Source organism: Nerophis ophidion, linkage group LG09, assembly GCF_033978795.1.
Source record: "Nerophis ophidion isolate RoL-2023_Sa linkage group LG09, RoL_Noph_v1.0, whole genome shotgun sequence".
Classification (NCBI taxonomy): Eukaryota; Metazoa; Chordata; class Actinopteri; order Syngnathiformes; family Syngnathidae; genus Nerophis; species Nerophis ophidion.
The window spans coordinates 38,978,643-38,999,700 of record NC_084619.1 but is presented as its reverse complement, the minus strand read 5'-3'; the positions used below and the strand labels follow the sequence as shown (position 1 = coordinate 38,999,700).

The 21,058-nt window shown below is 40.5% G+C and overlaps 1 protein-coding gene across 2 annotated transcripts in view; it reads right to left on the bottom strand.

Annotated features, from left to right (window-relative positions):
* The window catches only part of ogfrl1 (opioid growth factor receptor-like 1), a 49,314-nt gene extending 29,474 nt beyond the window's left edge, over window positions 1-19,840 (bottom strand). Inside the window, exons 1-3 of one of the 2 annotated variants that reach the window (XM_061910976.1) lie at window positions 19,758-19,840; window positions 4,170-4,256; window positions 3,510-3,588 (exon numbers count right to left, since the gene is read on the bottom strand). In XM_061910976.1, the coding sequence (XP_061766960.1) occupies window positions 3,510-3,588; window positions 4,170-4,226 (136 nt within the window). In that variant the 5' untranslated portion in view covers window positions 4,227-4,256; window positions 19,758-19,840. Of the gene's footprint in view, window positions 1-3,509; window positions 3,589-4,169; window positions 4,257-12,695; window positions 12,993-19,757 lie in introns of those variants that run through there. The other variant, XM_061910975.1, reaches the window with a different exon arrangement.
* Between the last annotated feature and the right edge of the window lie 1,218 nt (window positions 19,841-21,058).

Sequence of the window (21,058 nt, the reverse complement as noted above, 5' to 3'; positions counted from 1 at the left end):
TCCACGTCCCAAGAGCTAGCTTCTGTAGCCGAGGATCGGACCGCCAAGTGCCCTGCCTTCGGCTGCCGCCCAGCTCACATTGCACCCGACCTCTAGGGCCCCTGCTATTGGTGGTGAGCCCATTGGAGGGGTGACCCACGTTGCCTCTTCGGGCTGTGCCTGGCCGGGCCCCATGGGAACAGGCCCGGCCACCAGGCGCTCGCCATCGTGCCCCACCTCCGGGCCTGGCTCCAGAGGGGGGGCCCCGGTGACCCGCGTCCAGGCGAGGGAAATCTGGGTCCATGATTTTTCTTCTTCATAAAGGTCTTCGAGCTGCTCTTTGTCTGATCCCTCACCTAGAACCTGTTTGCCTTGGGAGACCCTACCAGGGGGCTTTATGCCCCCGGACAACATAGCTCTTAGGATCATTGGAACACGCAAACTCCTCTACCACGATAAGGTTGCAGCTCAGAGAGGAGAAATTTTGTAACACATTCCTACAATTTGTGTTTTATATTTAACTGTGTGTTTTACCTGACAAATGGCTTTTGTGTACTTGTATCCATAGTTTTGTTTTTAGTGTATACTAATAATTGTATTTTTCTTAAAGCACTGACCAGGAGTGGCAACCAATAATTGAATATAATATCGATGAAGTTTTTTATTTTATTCTAATTTAATCCTTGTTTATTGTAGACTATGGAATATGGAAAATTGTAAATTGTTCTTTGAGTGCAACAAAAAAAAACAATGGGTTTATTGCTTTTGAATTTATAATTCAACTTTATAAAATAGTTTTTGAGAGCAATAGTAAACATGTTTTCATGTATTGTAAGATTTTCTGTTAAAAAAAGGTAATATTAAAATTTTTCGTAATTCCCTTTATTTTGAAAAGTATCAAACATTTTGGCACATGTACCAAATTATTGGTATCGGGACAACCCTACTCCTCACTCTTAGTCTTGTACGTCGAGCAGCAGAGGCAGTGTCATGCTAACGTTAGCTGCCAACAATAAACTGTCCGAGGCAAAACCAAAAATCATGCGGCGACTATGAAGATACAAACAGTGAGAGAAGCCATTGCGACTTTTGTTGCCAAAGATTTGCTGCCATACTCGCCGGCTTCTGTCTGTGCTTGAAGTGAACCACACTATGTTAAGATTATGCAACGTTACCATCGAACTGATACTTTTATTTTTGATGATTATGCTTATGATTAAGACAGAGTCTTGTAAGAAGAAACCATAGCAGGTGTACTCTCATACGGAGCAGTGTCAAGTGCGCCAGAAAAAATGTACTGTCGATCAAACCGAATTGAATCATGATTAATCAATTTAGAACCGTATGCATAGAAAACCGAATCGATTTGGGAAACAAGCCAAGATACCCAGCCCTACCTCAACAAAAGAACCATTTCCGGACAGACTCAAAAACAGATTATAAATGTGACTGTAAAGCAAAATGTACACAACAGCTATGCAATATATATTGTCTAGACCATGGCTGCCCACACTTTTTCTGCAGGCGAGCTACATTTCAATTGACCAAGTCGAGGAGATCTACCTCATTCATATTAATAATTTATATTTATTTATTTATGAAAGAGACATTTTTGTTAACAAGTTAATGGTGTTTAATGATAATACAAGCATGTTTAACACATATAGATTCCTTTCTTTCATGAAGACAAGAATATAAGTTGGTGGATTACCTGATTCTGATGACTTGCATTGATTGGAATCAGACAGTGGTGCTGATAACGTCTGCATTTTCAAATGGAGGAAAAAAAAAGTCCTCCTTTCTGTCCAATACCACATGAACGTGGTTGGATTTGGCATCTCATTTGTCCAACTTGAATACTCGTTTTTAAACACTTTGTTATGAGAGTAGCATATGTGTGTGTGGCATTTTAATGTGTGACAGCAGGTGAGTGACGTCAGTGAGTGTGTGAGCGAGAGAGGAGAGTGAGCGGTCGCTGAGAGCGGGGGAGTGGCTAGTGTTTTTGTGTGGGATTTTGACTGCGTGCAAGACGTAAATAAAAAGCCACGATTTACAAATAATTGCAGGATTTGTCATTTTGCCCTGGAGTCCGGAATTGTGAAGACCCACTGTGAAGGGTGTTGCACAGAGAATCCATCGGCCCTGGAGAAGTGTCTCCCCTGCGCTCCTTGACTATGGTCTAGGCGCGGGAAGCAGGAAAGGTGCAACAACTTAATAAGAAATACATTGGCATCAAACTCCGTAGCTTGCTAGCTTGTGCACGCCAGCTTTCTGAGACTCTTATTTTGTTAGCACGGGCAGGATGAAACAGGGCTTTTATAGTGAAGACAGGAACTGTGCAGTCGGTTTTTAGAGTTTTGACAACAGGTACAGCCCAAGAGTCTGTTGAAATAAAAAGTGTTTCTCTCCGCCCTGTCAGCGATTTTTTTTTTTTAATAATGATCTCGCAGCAGCCGGCGTCATCTCACGAGATCCTCGGGTGCCGAGAATGTCAAACAACTGACGAAAGGGAAGTCTTGTTGAAGATTGATGATTGCTCATTTTTATGTCTATTTTTTTAATACCTGGCTTGCGATCGACTGACACACCCTCCGCGATCGACCGGTAGCTCGCGATCGACGTAATGGGCACCCCTGCACTATGGCATTATTATCAAGCTTTTTAAAATTTTTTTTTTACATCCATCCATCCATCTTCTTCCGCTTATTCGAGGTCGGGTCGCGGGAGCAGCAGCCTCAGCAGGGAAGCCCAGACTTTCTTCTCCCCAGCCACTTCGTCCAGCTCTTCTCGGGGGATCCCAAGGCGTTCCCAGGCCAGCCGGGAGACATAGTCTTCCCAACATGTCCTGGGTCTTCCCTTTGGCCTGCTACCGGTTGGACGTGCCCTAAACACCTCCCTAGGGAGGCGTTTGGGTGGCATCCTGACCAGATGCCAGAACCACCTCATCTGCCTCCTCTCGATGTGGAGGAGCAGCGGCTTTACTTTGAGCTCCTCCCGTATGGCAGAGCTTCTCACCCTATCTCTAAGGGAGAGCCCACCCACCCAGCGGAGAAAACTAATTTTGGCCACTTGTACCCGTGATCTTGTCCTTTCGGTCATGACCCAAAGCTCATGACCATAGGTGAGGATGGGAACATAGATCGACCGGTAATTTGAGAGCTTTGCCTTCCAGCTCAGCTCCTTCTTCACCACAACGGATCGATACAGCGTCTGCATTACTGAAGACGCCACACCGATCCGCCTTAATATCATACTGTGGCCTTAATACCGTGATAGTAACGTACCGTGAGATTTTAAACCGTTACCTCCGTAGTTTATATGTTTAAAGCATTTGGACTTTGCTGCGCATTTGACTCTGTTAAACTCTAATCCACTGTCTGCCTGCTGTACATTATAATTTTTATAATTAAGTTTAATTTCGCTAATAAGGTCCTTTGATAATAGTAAAACGGTTGCTGAAATGTGAAGAGTGTATTACATTTTTATAAGGTACTTTTGTGTGTGTGTGCGCACGTGTTTGTCACACTCACCATCAGGAACGAGAGGAATTTTGTTCAGGTAGAAACGCAGGTTAAGGAACTCATTGGGTTGACGGGACTTTTTGTAGTTCTGCGCACAACACCAAAAGTATGTCAGAAGTCATACGCATCTTTAGATTTGTTACATGATACATAACATGTTCTCCTCAATCGGATCAAAAAACGTCAATGACAAATGACAATCATAAATCAAGATTAAAAAACCTTCATGTGTGTTTTACATAGAAGACTGTAGAGTGTCTCAAGGAGCATCATGGTGACGTAGTGGTCTGCCTTACAACCAGGCAATCCAAGTTTAAATCTCAGGAAGAACATTTCTGTGTGGTTTGCATGTTCTCCCAGTGCGTAATTGTTGTTTTGTACTTCAGTTTCTTCCTACATCCCCCAAAAATGCATGTTGTCCATAGGTTATGAATGTAAACGTGAATGGTTATCATCCAAATGTGTCCTGTGACTGACTAGCGATTCTGCCTTATGCCGGAATGTACTTATTCTTATATTTGTAGTTTTAATGTGTAAAGATCTCTTTTGTCCAGTATTGTATGTTTCCACACAGTTTGGGAAAGAGGAAGTGAGAGTACTGATTGTATACATAATAAACCAACCACAAGATGTTCTCATAGCAAGCTACAGGTGTCTGTACTCATTTACCGGATAGCAGTGGCGGTATTTGTACAAGTCTCTGGCAGCGTAAAAACTCCTCTTCATCTTTGGAGGAGACTCTGGAGAGTCAGTCAGCTGAGGGAGGAAGAGAGAGGAATGTTAAAAAAAGCCAATGAAACAGGAACATCCTGTGTCAAAAAAAAGAGCTGCAGTTTTATACTGAACTGCAACCAGCTGCAATGAGAGCAGCAATATTTTGAGGTTGAGCACGTTGGCATTCAGTGATAAGTACAGTTTAAGTTGTTCCCGTGACAAACACTGGTGAAAAGAAATGCATTCAAAAAATTACCAGACGGATAAATTACTTTATAAAATGCGTACATCAGTCCAATTTATACTTACTGACACAAAATATGTTTTATTGCGAGGCTGGAAGATTTAAGGTCAAACTAACAATAGAAATCACGTTGACATTTAGAAGGGACAAGTGGTAAAAAATGGATGGAAGGAGTCTGCGTCCTTATTTACAGTCAAAGTTACCTACACATAATATGGTACTTTAATGCTGTAAAGCGGACTAATAATTATATTCCTTTTTTCTGACTTATAAAGGTTACACGTGTTAAACAATGCCAAATACATCAAATCACAAGGTTGATGCATTTGGAGCGTAAGCTTGCATGCAGTTTTTGATGCCTCTGATTGCTGTGTTCTGGAGTCTTATTTGACAGTTGGCCATTTGTGACGTCACAGATGAAAGTACGTACACATGTGGTCATTCTTTGACATGCAGCAATGCCCTCCCGTCTGCTCTGATGTCTCTGAAATAAATACGTTCATATTTATTTGTACACACCATTTTACGCAGGACTCTTGTCAACATGGAGCACAACAAATTTGGATTAACGGATAAAGCAACACTAACATTTCAACCTTCATAAAATATTCTCATAACTTTTGGGATGATACATGGTCTTACAAATAGTTGAATGACATCTCTGTCATGGCCTGAGAGGGTTTGTATCGCTTTTACTGGCAACTTTTAGGAGCGTGGCAGTAACCCTACTACACAAAGAACAAAAAATATGCCATAAAATTTTCCTGAGGGAACTCTCCTGAAGAAATCAATGAAGTACTATCTATCTATCTATCTATATAAAAAGACAGAAGTCGATGCGAAAACTGTAAGAGGAAGAAAAAGAACGCTTACGTGCAATTACTGCTATCATGGCTTAAGTTCCAAAACAACTAAAGAAACAAAAAATGTTGTCTGAAAAGACAAAAAAAGAAAAAGAAAAACGATCAACATTGCCCCGGCTTTCACTCGCTGGCGAGCTCAAAGATGAGGAAGGATTTCCAATTGATGCTGGCTTGGCTCTGTTCATGCTGGAGTTTTAAGTAAGTGTCGATGCTGAAATCACAATGATAATGCTGCCGTCAGTCTTTCTTTGCTACGGACTTGCATCTCCCCTGATACATTCTTGGTAGTAGCGTCATGTTTGTAAAGCAATCCAAGATCATTTCTTGATAGTGTCTGCTATTTAATCAGCATAGCCATTAATGCCAATATTACAACGGACATCATGTCAGTTTTGCGATATACACACTAGTCTTCATGGGAACTGTGGTTTTCTTCTGCAAAAACACTATCTCTATGGTCGACTTGCGTCGCCAAAATCAACCAAAACTGAAAAGTTGTTAAGTGGGGCTTTATAAAGATGGCAAGATAACAACTTGGTTTTATGAAACAAAAGATAAGGTAGTATAAAGTGTTTCATCGGAACGAGGGATTTGCTCTATAACACTGACGTGCTACATGCAGTGACATAAAAGCTGGTATATGCAGCTTTTTTAAATGCAGCTCTGTAACGATCTCTGAGTAGCCAGGTGTACCTAATGTGACCTTTAAGTTTACCATACGGTTTGTGGTATAGATTACACCTAAATACAAGCAACACCTACCTAATTTTTGGATGAATGTTATTTTGTACACACTCATATAGATGATGTGACAAGGCTAAATTTATTGGCGGTGAATGAAACTTGTGAACCTGCAAAAATCCATAAATTATCCACAACTTTGTAAAGTTGTGGGAAAAAGTCCTGGCTTATTGTGCAGAAAATACAGTATATTGTTTTTCAAAAGTCTGTCTTCAACCGTATCCGAAGAAAATGTGTACCGTATGTTTTGGACTATTAGTTGCAGTTTTTTTCATAGTTTGGCCGGGGGAGCGACTTATACTCAGGAGCGACTTATGTGTGAAATTATTTAGACATTACCGTAAAATATCAAATAATATACTTGTCCAGGGTGTACCCCGCCTTCCGCCCGATTATAGCTGAGATAGGCTATCTGGATGGATGGATTATTTAGCTCATTCACGGAAGGGAATAGACGTTTAAGATTTCATCGAATTTATCGATTAGGGGTGACAGATTGTTTGGTAAACGTATAGCATGTTCTATATGTTATAGATATTTGAATGACTCTTACCATTATATGTTATGTTAACATAGCAGGCACCTTCTCAGTCGATTATTTATGCGTCATATAACGTACACTTATTCTGCCTGTTGTTCACTATTCTTTATTTATTTTAAATTGCCTTTCTAATGTCTATTCTTGGTGTTGGGTTTTATCAAATAAATTTCCCCAAAAAATGTGACTTATACTCCAGTGCGACTTATAAATGTTTTTTTTCCTTCTTTATTATGCATTTTGGGCAGGTGCGACTTATACTCCGGAGCAACTTACTGTATACTCCGGAAAATACGGTAGTTATGTTTGTTTTAAAGATATGTTTAACGCTGTACATTCTCAAAATATTTGGAAAGGGGGAATGTAAGGTTTTAATTACAATCGAAAAGAAACACCTCCACAAAAGAACTGTTTGCAGACAGACTCAAAAAACGCGTCACACAATACCTATACATTAACGAGACCAACAAGTGTTTTAAATGTAAATTAGAATCATCATATGTGCCTTATACATTCGAGTGATGTGCTACAAAAACAACCCATCACAAGTGTTTTGAAGTACTACACACTACAGCAGTGGTTCTCAACCTTTTTTCAGTGATGTACCCTCTGTGAACATTTTTTTAATTCAAGTACCCCCTAATCAGAGCAATACATTTTTGGTTGAAAAAAAGAGATAAAGGAGTAAAATACATCAGTTTTGGATTTTTTGAATTGTATAACAGTGCAAAATATTTCTCATTTGTAGTGGTCGTTCTTAAACTATTTGGAAAAAAAGATAAAAATAACTAAAAACTTGTTGAAAAATAAACAAGTGATTCAATTATAAATAAAGATTTCTACAAATAGAAGTAATCATCAACTTAAAGTGCCCTCTTTGGGGATTGTAATAGAGATCCATCTGGATTCATGAACTAAATTCTAAACATTTCTTCACAAAAAAATAAATCTTTAATATTAATATTTATGGAACATGTCCACAAAAAATCTAGCTGTCAACAATGAATATTGCATTGTTGCATATGTTTTCACAGTTTATGAACGTACATTCATATTTTGTTGATGTATTATTCAATAAATATATTTATAAAGGATTTTTGAATTGTTGCTATTTTTAGAATATTTTTGAAAAATCTCACGTACACCTTGGCATACCTTCAAGTACCCCCCAGGGGTACGTGTACTCCCATTTGAGAACCACTGCACTAAGAATATGTACTGTTAGAATAATAATTGTATAATATAAAAATAGTGTGATGACATATTTGTTGCTCAGAAACTGCAGTAGTGTAAACGTGATCAGTTAGAAACAGGAAGTGCCGATTTGACTTTTTTCACATTTTGTTACAGCCTGATTAAAGAATGGAATAAATGCATTTTGGCCACACAATTCTACACACAATACTCTATTATGAAAATGTCAAAAAGTTGTTTTTAAATATTAAAAATAAAAAACTAAGAAATCACAGCCAACCATGATGCTCAGAAGTGAAATCAGGTGCATCCCGTTTTAACTGATCATCCTTGAGGCGTTCCTACAGCTTAATTGGTGTCCACCAATGGTAAATTCAGTTGAATTGACAAGATTTGGAAAGGCAGACACCTGTCTATACAGGAGGTCCCACACTTCACAGAGCACACACCAAGCATGAAGTCGAAAGAAATGTAAGTAGACCTCAGAGACCGGATTGTCTCGAGGCACAAATCTGGAAAAGTGTATATAAAAATATGCTGCCTTGAAGGTCCCAATGAGCACAGTGGCCTCCATCATCCATAAATGGAGGAAGTTTGGAGCCACCAGGACTCTTCCTAGAGTTGGCCGGCCGTCGAAACTGAGCAATCAAGGGAATGCGGCCCTAGTCAGGAAGGTGATCATAAACCCGATGGTTACTCTGTCAGAGCTACAGGCTTCCTCTGTAGAAAGAGGAGAACCTTACAGAAAGACAACCATCTGCAGCAATCCATCAAAAATGCCTCTATGGTAGTGGCCAGACGAAAGCCATTCCTTAGTAAAATTACATTGCAGCCCATCTTGAGTTTGCCAATATTCACCGAAAAGACTTTCAGACACTGAAAAAACAAAATGATCTGGTCTGATGAGACACAGAATGAACGCTTTGGTTTTGAATGCCAGTCATCATGTTTGGAGGAAATAAGGCACCTCTCATCGCAAGAGCAATACCATCCCTACAGTGAAGCACGGTGGTGGCATCATCATGCTGTGGGGATGTTTTTCAGCAGCAGGAACTGGGAGACACATCAGGACAAATTAGGGAAAATTAATGCAGCAATGTACAGAGACATACTGGAAGAAAACCTGCTCCAGAGCGCTCTTAAAGACCTACTGAAATGAGATTTTTTTTTAAACGGCGATAGCAGGTCCATTCTATGTGTCATACTTGATTATTTCGCGATATTGCCATATTTTTGCTGAAAGGATTTAGTAGAAAACATCCACGATAAAGTTTGCAACTGGAGAAAAGCCCTGCCTCTACCGGAAGTCGCAGACGATGACGTCACATGTTGAGGGCTCCTCATATATTCACATTGATTTTAATGGGTGAATTTTAAACAAGGAATCACCGTGTGTTTGTGTGGCTAAAGGCTAAAGCTTCCCAACACCGTCTTTCTACTTTGACTTCTCCAATATTAATTGAACAAATTTCAAAAGATTCAGCAACACATATCTCCAAAATACTGTGTAATTATGTCGTTAAAGCAGACGACATTTGGCTGTGTGTGTACGCAGCGCTCATATTCATAACAACCCGTGACGTCACGCGTACACGTCATCATTATGAGGTTTTCAAGAAAAAAGTCCCGGGAAATTTAAAATTGCAATTTAGTAAACTAAAAAGGCCGTATTGGCATGTGTTGCAATGTTAATATTTCATCATTGATATATAAACTATCCGACTGCGTGGTGGGTAGTAGTGGGTTTTAAAGGCCTACTGAAATGAGATTTTCTCATTTAAACAGGGCTAGCAGGTCCATTCTATATGTCATACTTGATCGTTTCGCGATATTGCCATATTCTTGCTGAAAGGATTTAGTAGAGAACATCCACGATAAAGTTCCCAACTTTCGGTGTTAAGAGAAAAGCCCTGCCTCTACCGGAAGTCGCAGATGATGACGTCACAAATGTGGGGGCTTCTCACATATTCACATTATTTTTAATGGGAGCCTCCAACAAAAAGTGCTATTTGGACCGAGAAAACAACAGTTTCCGTATTAATTTGAGCGAGGATGAAAGATTCGTGTTTGAGGATATTGATAGCGACGGAATAGAAAAAAAAAAAAAGATTAAAAAAGAAACGTTAAAAAAAAAAAATTCGATTGCATTGGGACAGATTCTGATGTTTTTAGAGACATTTACTAGGATAGTTCTGGGAAATCCCTTATCTTTCTATTGTGTTGCTAGTGTTTTAGTGAGTTAAATAGTGCCTGATAGTCGGAAGGGTGTCTCCACGGGTGTCTTGACGCGCAGTGTCTCAGGGGAGTCGACGGCAGCTATGGACGGCACAAACTCAGCTTTTCTCCGGTAAGAAGCGACTTTTTAACCACAATTTTCTCACCGAAACCTGCTGGTTAACATTTGGTAGGGATCCATGTTGGCTTGACCACGATGTGATCCACAGGAAAGTTTCACTTCCAGGAATTTTAAACAAGGAATCACCGTGTGTTTGTGTGGCTAAAGGCTAAAGCTTCCCAACTCCATCTTTCTACTGTGACTTCTCCAATATTAATTGAACAAATTGCAAAAGATTCAGCAACACAGATCTCCAAAATACTGTGTAATGATGCCGTTAAAGCAGACGACTTTTAGCTGTGTGTGTGTGTGCAGCGCTCATACTTCCTAAAAACCTGTGACGTCTTGCGTACACGTCATCATTACACAACGTTTTCAAGATGAAACTCCCGGGAAATTTTAAATTTTAATTTAGTAAACTAAACTGTTGCAATGTTAATATTTCATCATTGATGTTTAAACTATCAGACTGCGTGGTGGGTAGTAGTAGCTTTCAGTAGGCTTTTAAACTCAGACTGGACAATGGTTGATCTTTCAACAGGACAATGAACCTAAGCACACAGCCGAGATATCAAGGGAATGGCTTCAGGACAATGCTGTAAATGTCATTGAGTTGCCCTGACTTTAAATCAAAAAGAACATCACTGCAGAGATCTGAAAATGACTGTGCACCAAAGCTTTCCAGCCAACTTAAACCGTATCAAAATAAACCTTCAGGCTGTAATTGCTGCCAAAAGGAGCATCAACAAGTATTGTGCAAATTACTGTGAATTAGGGTTGTATGTGGAACTGGGCGATATATCTATATACTCTATATATCGTGGGTTTGTCTCTGTGCGATATAGAAAATTAATATATCGTGATATTGGAGTATATGTTCTCACACAGTTGCTTTTAGCTGCGGACATTACACTGGATGCGTTTCCCACTCTTTCTTGTCTCTGCTTCTCACAGAGACTTAAAACAAGCGCACGTTCTTACATATGCCACATACTGTCACGCGTGCAACGTCACACGTCCTCCCCGAGCAGAGAGGTAGCTGCATGGGTAACAATAGCTGTGATGCTAAAGGTGCGTTGCGGGTGGTAATACAAGCGAAAGAAGGTGGAAATCTGGTAACAAATGATGGAAGAATTAATTCCCAAGAAAAACAGCACAGGGGTGCATCGTCTGGCGGTGGTTTGTCTTCAAGCGGGAATATGTTGAACAGGTATGCAGCAAAAGCGTTGCTACAAAAAGTAGCAGCACTGCAAATTTGTAGCATCATTTGAAAAGTCACCCGCTAGAGATTGAAGAGTGCTTGAAACTGCATGTCAGCATTTCCGTTCGGTGCCACACCCACAAAATGCTGAAGCAACAATTTCCAGATCAACACTGTATGAAAAAAAAAATCATCAACAGAAGGAGATAACGTCCGCAGGAACCTACCACAGAATGAAGGACATACACTATTTGAATTCCTATTATGCAGCTCATTTTTATTTGACACTTATTGAAATATCTTGTGTGAGATAATGCACAAAATGCACTTTGTTTGTTTTTAACTATTGTAGTGGCGTTCTGTACAAAAAGTGAAGTTTAATTTAGTGTTGTTTTGATATTTCATTTAGTGACATCATGCACAAAAGTGCGCTAATAGTTTGTTTTAAAATGTCTCTGACAATCTTGCACTTTCTGTTTTGGAAATGACATAAATGTTTTTGCCACTGCTTAATAAATGTTTAATAAATACAGTTTTGCTAAATTGATTTACTTGTGATTTCCCCTCTGCATGAAAGTTTATAATGAGCATATATTAATTCAGTATGAACACGAATGTTTTAATGTAAACACATAGAATCATCATACTGCTGTTATTATATGCATCAAGTGTTCATTCAAGACTAAGGCAAAATATCGCAATATATATCGTGTATCGTGACATGGACCAAAAATATTGAGATATTAATAAAAGGCCATATCACCCAGCCGCAGTTGTAAGTACCAGTATTAGTATAGTACCGCGATACTAATGAATCATATTCGGTTCTATACCGCCAATAAAGCTAATAATGCAGACATTTGTGGTCCTCTTAATTTAGAAAAGTATTGAAAAGTATCGAAATCATTTTGGAACCGGTACCCAAATTTTGGTATCGAAACAACACTACTGTGAATATGTATGTACATGTGAGTCCTTGTTTTTGTTTTTAATAAAATTTGAGAAAAGCACTAAAAAAACATGTTCACATTTTCATTATCGGACATTGTGTGTAGAATTTTGAGGGCGAAATTAATGTGTTCCGTTTTGTAATAAGGCTGTAACAAAGTGTGGAAAAGTGAATCGCTGTGAATACGTTTTGGATACACCGTATAAATAAGGTGTATTAATCATAGGTGTTAATGTTCACATCGTGTTATTATTTATGCCGATAGAAGTGTTATTTTAGCATGATCATTGGGGATATGACAGAATTAAAACATTCGTGGCACTCGTTTGCCCTTTCGGTGTCCTGGCCTGGCCGAAAAAATCACGCAGCGTGTTCCCACTTCCTCCTCATGTCACCGAGCTAAAGCTCCACCATACCTGATGAGGCAAGTCTCCATCGTCTTCCGCGGCGGCCCACTCGCTCTCTACTGGGCTCACGCTCTCGGAGATGCCGCTGTCCTCCTCGCCCGCCGGCTCGTCGCTCTCCGAGTCCGACCCCCACGTCGAGTCGCATTCCTCCACGGTGCTCGGCTCCTTGAACCTCCAGTGGCCCAACAGATTTCCCATTTAAATACAGGCAGCGCCCTTCCCCTCGTCACTAAATATTACATTATGAGCCTGGTTTGAGGCCACCGAGCACCGCCTTCAACTGTTCGCACACCACTCCTCCACCAGACTGACATCAAAACCTTAGAAGGCTTTTACAGCGCATGCGCATGGTGGTTTAGTGCCATTTTGACCAATAAGAAAAAGTATATGACTAGTGCAGGAATTGGAACTGCCAGGCTTTTCCAACTTTTTAAACATATGGTTTTGTATTTTAATATTTACACAGTACACCGATTATATTACACATTTTATGCACTTGAATTGTTAAAATCAGCAGTCATGTTACCTTTTTTATTTATTTTTTCAATATTTTTTGTTTAATCTCTGTAATTTGCTTTGTCAGGTGTCATGTGTATTAGACATTAAATAATAAATTGTTGTTGTTATTTTTAATCTGATCTCGGGGTTGCCATAGCACTGTGTCTGCCCTGAGATCGGTAGGTCGTGAGTTCAAACCCCAGCCGAGTCGTACCATAGACCAGTGGTTCTCAAATGCGGGTACGCGTACCCCTGGGGGTACTTGAAGGTATGCCAAGGGGTACATGAGATTTCTTTAAATAATTTTAAAAATAGCAACAATTAAAAAATCCATTATAAATACATTTATTGAATAATTATTTAACAAAATATGAATGTAAGTTCATAAACTGTGAAAAAAAAATGCAACAATGCAATATTCAGTGTTGACGGATAGATTTTATGTGGACGTGTTCCATGAATATTCATTTTAAAGATTTCTTCTTTTGTGAAGAAATTTTTAGAATTAAGTTCATGAATCTACAATCCTCAAAGAGGACACTTTAAGCTTATGATTACTTCTATGTGTAGAAATCTTTAGTTATAATTGAATCAAGTTTTTAGTTATTTTTATATCTTTTTTTTTCAAATAGTTCATGAAAGACCACTACAAATGAGCAATATTTTGCACTGTTATGCAATTTAATAAATCAGAAGCTGATGATAGTGTTGTATTTTACTTCTCTATCTCTTTTTTTCAACCAAGAATGCTTTGCTTTGATTAGGGGGTACTTGAATTGAAAACATTTTCTCACTGAAAAAAGGTTGAGAACCAACGCCATAAACTATAAAAAACAGAACCTATTACCTCCCTGCTTGGCACTCAGCATCAAGGGTTGGAATTGGGGGTTAAATCGCCAAAATGAAACCCGAGTGTGGTCACCGCTAGCTGCTCACTGCTTCCCTCACCTCCCAGGGGTTTGGAACAGGGAGATGGGTCAAATGCAGAGGGTAATTTCATCACAGTGGTGACTCTAAGGATTTGAGAATAGGCACCAAATAGGATGGCACTGAAGAGCAGACTTCAACAGAAAAAAAAGCCATTGAAACTGTAGTTTTGCATTAAGTCCGTTAGATGACGACAAAAACAAATAAATGTTTCCAATGCGCAACAGACTTTAAAAAGCCCTGAGATACTATTATATCTATTTGACAAATATTTATTTTTTATACTCAAAGAGTAATTCTTCATAATGAATATTATCATATGAATATAAAATATTCGAATGATGAATGTGACCTGGAGTTTAAGGGTTCCTCTAATTCTAACAGTAGCACTTTCATATTTCATTTAGCGCTGTCTAAATATGATGTCTCCAGGTAAAATCCCCCTTATGTCATCCAAAGTGTTAATCATGCATTCTTCTGTTCTACATTCGTGTCATGATCCGTTGTCCTGGTCATATTTATTTTCTTAGTTGTTTAGTTCTGGGGAAGCACGGTGGAACAGGGGTTAATGCATGTTTCTCACAATACAAAGGTCCTGAGTTGTCCTGTGTTCAATCCCGGGTTCGGGATCTTTCTGTGTGCAGTTTGCATGTCCTCCCCGTGACTGCGTGGGTTCCCCTCCGGGTACTCCAGCTTCCTCCAACCTCCACAGACATGCACCTGCTGATAGGTTGTTTGGCAACACTAAATTGGCCCTTGTGTGTGAATGTTGTCTGTCTATCTGTGTTGGCCCGAATGCAGCTGAGATAGGCCCCAGCACACCCTGTGACCCCAGAAGGGACAAGCGGTAGGAAATGGATGGATGTTTAGTTCTGTTTCAGCACCTTTGTTTTTTTTCTTTGTTGCCATGGGTACTGATTGTTGTCACCTGCGTCTGATTAGTGGTCAGGATGTTCACTCGCTCCCAGTAACTTATCAGAGAGCATTTATTCCACTCTGCCGGGCAGTCCTATTTGCAACACACCACAGTACTACTGTCTTATTGCTGTTTTTGGTATAGTTAAACCCTTACCGTAGCTTCCCGTGCCATCGGTACAATTTAGTGTCTTCGTATTTTGGCTTGAATTTTTTGGATTAAATCATCTGTTTTACCTGCACACTGCTTCCTGACGTCCATCTGCATCTTGGGGAAACGACTGATGCAAAACTATGCGACCCTGACATGACAGAAGATTGTCAGTATCAGGTTTCCTGGCATTTGACGATGAAACGTGGCCGGTGCTGAAGGTAATGAAGGCAGAAACCCTCCGCTATTTTCCATTGGAGAACGAGATGTTGGGTCCTGAGGGTTCGCTAGTCATTCTGTTTGGCCTGAAGACATCATCGCACCACCGTCACGTGCGCGTGGATGAAGGCAAAAGCCATCTTTAAAGGCTTCGACTACATGGTGATTAGTTCTGTTTCAGCACCCTTGATTGTTTTCTTTGTTGCCATGGGTACTGATTTTTGTCACCTACCTCTCTCTGATTCGCAACATCTGCTTCTAGCTCTTTTTTTTTTGGTTAAGATTTTACCATAGCTTTCCGTGTTTTTTTGTAATTTGGCTTGATTTTTTGGGTATTATATAATCTTTTTTTACCTGCACTCTGCTTCCTGACGTCCATATGCATCTTGGGGAAACGACCACTATGTGACAATTGATTATTATTTTAACCACTACATTACAGCTATCATTTATAGAATGTGTTTAGTGAGTTAGTACAGTGTAATCAAGCATATTGTTTCTGTAGCGTCTCAGCTCTGATTTAGGGGACCTTTACAAATGGAAAATACACACACACCTCTGCTCAGCCAGATGTATTGTAAATGTCACACACCCCAACATGACTCCTCCAGTACTAAGACCACAGGCTAGTTATTTTCAACAATTAACATTGTGTTAATTGTTAATTTCACACACACGCAAACTCTGTTCAACCAAGTCCACAAACAAAGTTATGATATTTTTTCTGTTATAATGCGTGTTGCCTAGTGGGACTTCTGGCATTCCTTGTGATGCTGAAGATTTGAAGATTTGAAGATTTGAAGCTTTGAAATGCACTAATGGCGCCTGACATATAAGGCAGAATGGCTTGCCATTACGTTCTAAAAATATATATAAACACTCCCACTCTGTTTAGAATGTACTGTGTTCTCCATATTTTCGTTTTTCTGTGCTTTTTTTCCCTGACATTTTGAGAGCGAACTTGTCACAAATTGATTACTACTGTTATCTCACGCACAAGCACGTTTGACGTCACTCAAACGGACTTCGGCTTCTTCTTCTTATGCTGGACTGACCTTACGTCCTCTTTTCCCCAGACATGTCCTCTTTTGCGGGACTGTCTGGGCGGGATTTCTTAAATGTCTCAAATGTCTGGCATTTTGAGTCAGGGTTGTATGTATTTTCAATGTACGTCCAGGGTTAAGAACGGGTTAAAAACAAAACACATTATGGAAGCGAGCAGCATTCGTGAGGGAGGGAGGGGCAGAGACAGAGAGTGAGAGACAGACAGGACACAAAAGAAAGATGTGGAAACACAGACAGGACAAAAGAGAGAAATGCCGAAACGTAAATGCAACTTTACGGATGTGTTGCGAAAAGGTATCCTTCTTTTTTTCCTGGCCGTGACTCATATATAGGTTGTACTTGTATAGCGCTTTTCTACCTTCAAGGTACTCAAAGCGCTTTGACACTACTTCCACATTTACCCATTCACACACACATTCACACACTGATGGAGGGAGCTGCCATGCAAGGCGCCAACCAGCACCCATCAGGAGCAAGGGTGAAGTGTCTTGCTCAGGACACAACGGACGTGACGAGGTTGGTACTAGGTGGGATTTGAACCCGGGACCCTCGGGTTGCGCACGGCCACTCTCCCACTGTGCCACGCCGTCCCCATGGGGAGCAGAATACACTGTGTGCAAAGCAGGAAGGTATACAGGGTATCCATCCATCCATCCATCCATTTTCTACCGCTTGTCCCTTTTGGGGTCGCTGGAACCTATCTTAGCTGCATCCGGGCAGAAGGCTGGGTACACCCAGGACAAGTCGCCACTTCATCGCAGGGCCAACACAGATAGACAGACAACATTCACACTCACATTCACACACTAGGGCCAATTTAGTGTTGCCAATCAATCTATCCCCAGGTGCATGTCTTTGGAGGTGGGAGGAAGCCGGAGTACCCGGAGGGAACCCACGCAGTCACGGGGAGAACATGCAAACTCCACACAGAAAGATCCCGAGCCCGGGATTGAACCCAGGACTGCTCAGGACCTGCGTATTGTAAGGCAGACGCACTAACCCCTTTTTCCACCGTGCTGCCCTTATACAGAGTATATGTGTGGCAAATAAAGATCTACAAGCCCATATTGATACTCCAAAGCACAAAACAGCAGTGCAGGGCGAAAGCTCGTCTGCTGTGTTTTGTTGAAATATAATGGACTCTTTTTGAGCCATTATTTATGTTTACATTGTATACAAGAGGTTATTTGGAATATTTCTACCTCTGCACTTTTTTTTTATAACTGTGAATGTTGCAGAATATAAGTGTGACTGATTTTGTTACACTATCAAGCAGTGTTGGAGTTACGGCACTTTTTGTGTTTTTTTACGCATTGAAATCAGAAAGGACGCACAATTCCTGAAGCCCGCGTGTCACCCGTACGCGGATTTTTATTTTTTCACATACTGCCCGGTTTGCTTTTTTTTTTTCATTGTATTGATTATCGCACTCCGCCAGTGTTTTCTTTTGTTTATATTTGCCGGGTCAAATTTCCGTCCCCGTTAATTGCGTTTCTATTGGTCATAAATTTGGATTCACCGAAAGTTTTATCAATGACAAATACTGCCTCAGTTTGCACTTAGACAAGTTTACCGTGCCCGGCTGTCAAAATAAAGACTTCATGGTAATAACCAAGGCACTAATAGAGTTGTTACACCTGGGGACGGCGTGGCAAAGTTGGGAGAGTGGCCGTGCGAACAATATGAGGGTTACTGGTTCAATCCCCACCTTCTACCATCCTAGTCACGTCCGTTGTGTCCTTGAGCAAGACACTTCTCCCTTGCTCTTAATGGGTCCTGGTTCGCGCTTGCATGGCAGCTCCTGCCATCAGTGTGTGAATGTGTGTGTGAATGGGTGAATGTGGAAATAGTGTCAAAGCGCTTTGAGTTCCTTAAAAAAGGTAGAAAAGCGCTATACAAGTATACCCATTTACCATTTCCTGCTTCCGGCTCCCAGACCGTAGTCGAGGAGCGCAGGGGAGACGTTCCTCCAGGGCTGATGTACTTCGGAGGTAACACCCTTCACTTTACCCGGCAGTGGGTCTTTACAGCTCAGGACTCGAGGGTCAATGACGAGGTCGGTGGTTTGTTGAAACTTTGTGACTTTATCGGTGTCTTGTACACAGCCATCCACCAAGCTACTAGCACCTGCACTACTCACTGTTCACGCTCCCTCACCTCTCTTGCCCACCCACTCACTGACGTCACTCACCTCACATGCTGTCATATCTTACAGGGCCACACACACATATATGCTACGCTCATAACAGAGTTAAGAACCGCATGAAACCAGCCAAAGAGCCGCACAAGGCTCGTGAGCCGCTGGTTGGCCAGGTCTGAACAGTCTTTATCCTAAACCTTGCACAATCCAATGTAACACAATTAACCTCATATTTTACTGTTATTCCCCATTTTATGGCCTAAACTAAAAACCCTACATAAACCAAAAGGTATTCAACACAAAAGCAATAGATAATAAACCAAAGTAACTAATTTCCACTATAACCGAATACATTTACAGTAATTACCACAGTTAAGTTATTAAATCATTTGTTGACACATGTTGACAAATACAGATAAAACGATGAGGTGGCGACTTGTCCAGGGTGTACCCCGCCTTACGCCCGATTGTAGCTGAGATAGGCACCAGCGCCCCCCGCGATCCCAAAAGGAATAAGCGGTAGAAATGGATGGATGGATGTTGACAAATATAAACTGCTGAAAAAATAAAGGAAACACTTAAAGTTATTGAAAGTTATGTGGAAATAGTGTCAAAGCGCTTTGAGTACCTTGAATGTAGAAAAGCGCTAAATATGTATGACCCATTTAAACAACACAATGTGAGCCCAATGCTCCCCTCACTTCCTAGGGGGTGAACAATGGTGATGGGTCAAATGCAGAGAATAATTTCGCCACACCTAGTTTTGTGACAATCATTGGTACTTTAACTTAACTCCGAAGTAATCACACTGCTGTGAAATAAATTTGACTACTTAGAAAGCAACACTGATTGACAATTAATTTATGTAATGCCTGTAGTGTTTTTCCACCTAATGTTTGAGTGTGACTCCAAATTCAGACCTCCATGGGTTAATACATTTGATTTCCATTGATAATTTTCATGTGATTTTGTTGTCAGCACATTCAACAATAAAAAACAGCATATTTGATAAGATATTTCAATCATTCAGATCTACAATATTATTTTAGTGTTTCCTTTAGTTTTTTTGAGCAGTTTATATACTGCATAAACTCAGACAACACCACTAAGCATCAGTAGGAATTTCAATTACTTGAGCAGCACATAATGCACTTACCCTCTTTAGTCTTCAAGTGATAGTTTTTATGCAGTTCCCAATCCTGTTTTTCGAGACCATTCACCTTCCTTGTCTACCCTTTCTACCCGTACACGCAGCAGCTTCAACATAAAGCCACCTAGCTGCCTGATTAAAATTCATTCCACCTGGTGCTGAGGCCTGCTGTCTGATTAGGGTTTTGTTCACCTGGTGCCAAGTCCTGCACGCTGAGAGGCGTGGCTACAGGCAGTTTGCCGCGACATCCATCATGCTGACCTGAAGAGGAGCTCCTTCTTCGAGGACTAATGGTATTGATTTAAGACAAAAATGAAAGTAAGGAGACAAACTCTGATAAACTCTTCTAGTTTGAAGAAAGACAACACTGACATCAGCGGCAAGAGCAAAAATCTTCATTTCCTATGGAAAAGAAAGTAGACGATTGTGATATGCAGTATTGTGCAGGACTTCCACCAGCACCAATGCCTTTAATGCCGATTCATTCCCATCTAAACTATCTCCAAAATCGGCAAACACAAAGCTACATACTGTGGATCTTTACGTTGCAGGAAAAGCCAAAATCTTTAATACCAAAGTCTCCTCCAGATATTCTCATTCATCGGGTCAGTGTATTCTTAGGCCATTGAACCGATCACAACTGGACTGTTTTTATTGTCTTGGACGATATTTGGCCTCTCATCTGAGCAGGCTTAATCAGTTCATGCTCACAGATTTAGATGGGACCGATCCAGTCCAAACGCTTCGTGCCAGACACAAACTACGGTATTTATCCTGTTAGAAGGGTTGCGCTCTATTGTGGTGCAAAAAGTAATAGTTCTCAGAATGAAAGGAAGAGACCATGTAACTAATAAGTGTCAATAGTTGTTTTTTTTAGAGGCTAACATGTTAAATATGTTAGAAATGGTTCAAAGGACAACATGGTTTGTTGGGGATAGATGATGTCGCACACCCCTCAGCTGTTTACAGATGAGGGCTATTCCCTATCCAGAATATGCAAATGTTTGTCCTCTCTTTTAGTTGCAAGTAGACAGCAAAGTATAGACCTGAATAGTTTGCACATTTGTGTATTGACATGCACCTATTGTGTTAGTAAGCGTTTTGTTTCCCCAGTATACAGTAAATCAGTGAATTTGTCACTGCACTGGACCACATACACCAGATTACTTTTTCTCTAGGTATGGAGTGTCCGGTTTTTGGGGTGCACTAGTCGTTGTGTCAGGGTGTTTCCTGGTGTAGTGGATTGTCGTGTTGGTTAAACATCTTCTGAGTTTCTGTACAGATGCAATAACATTGCCATTCGATAT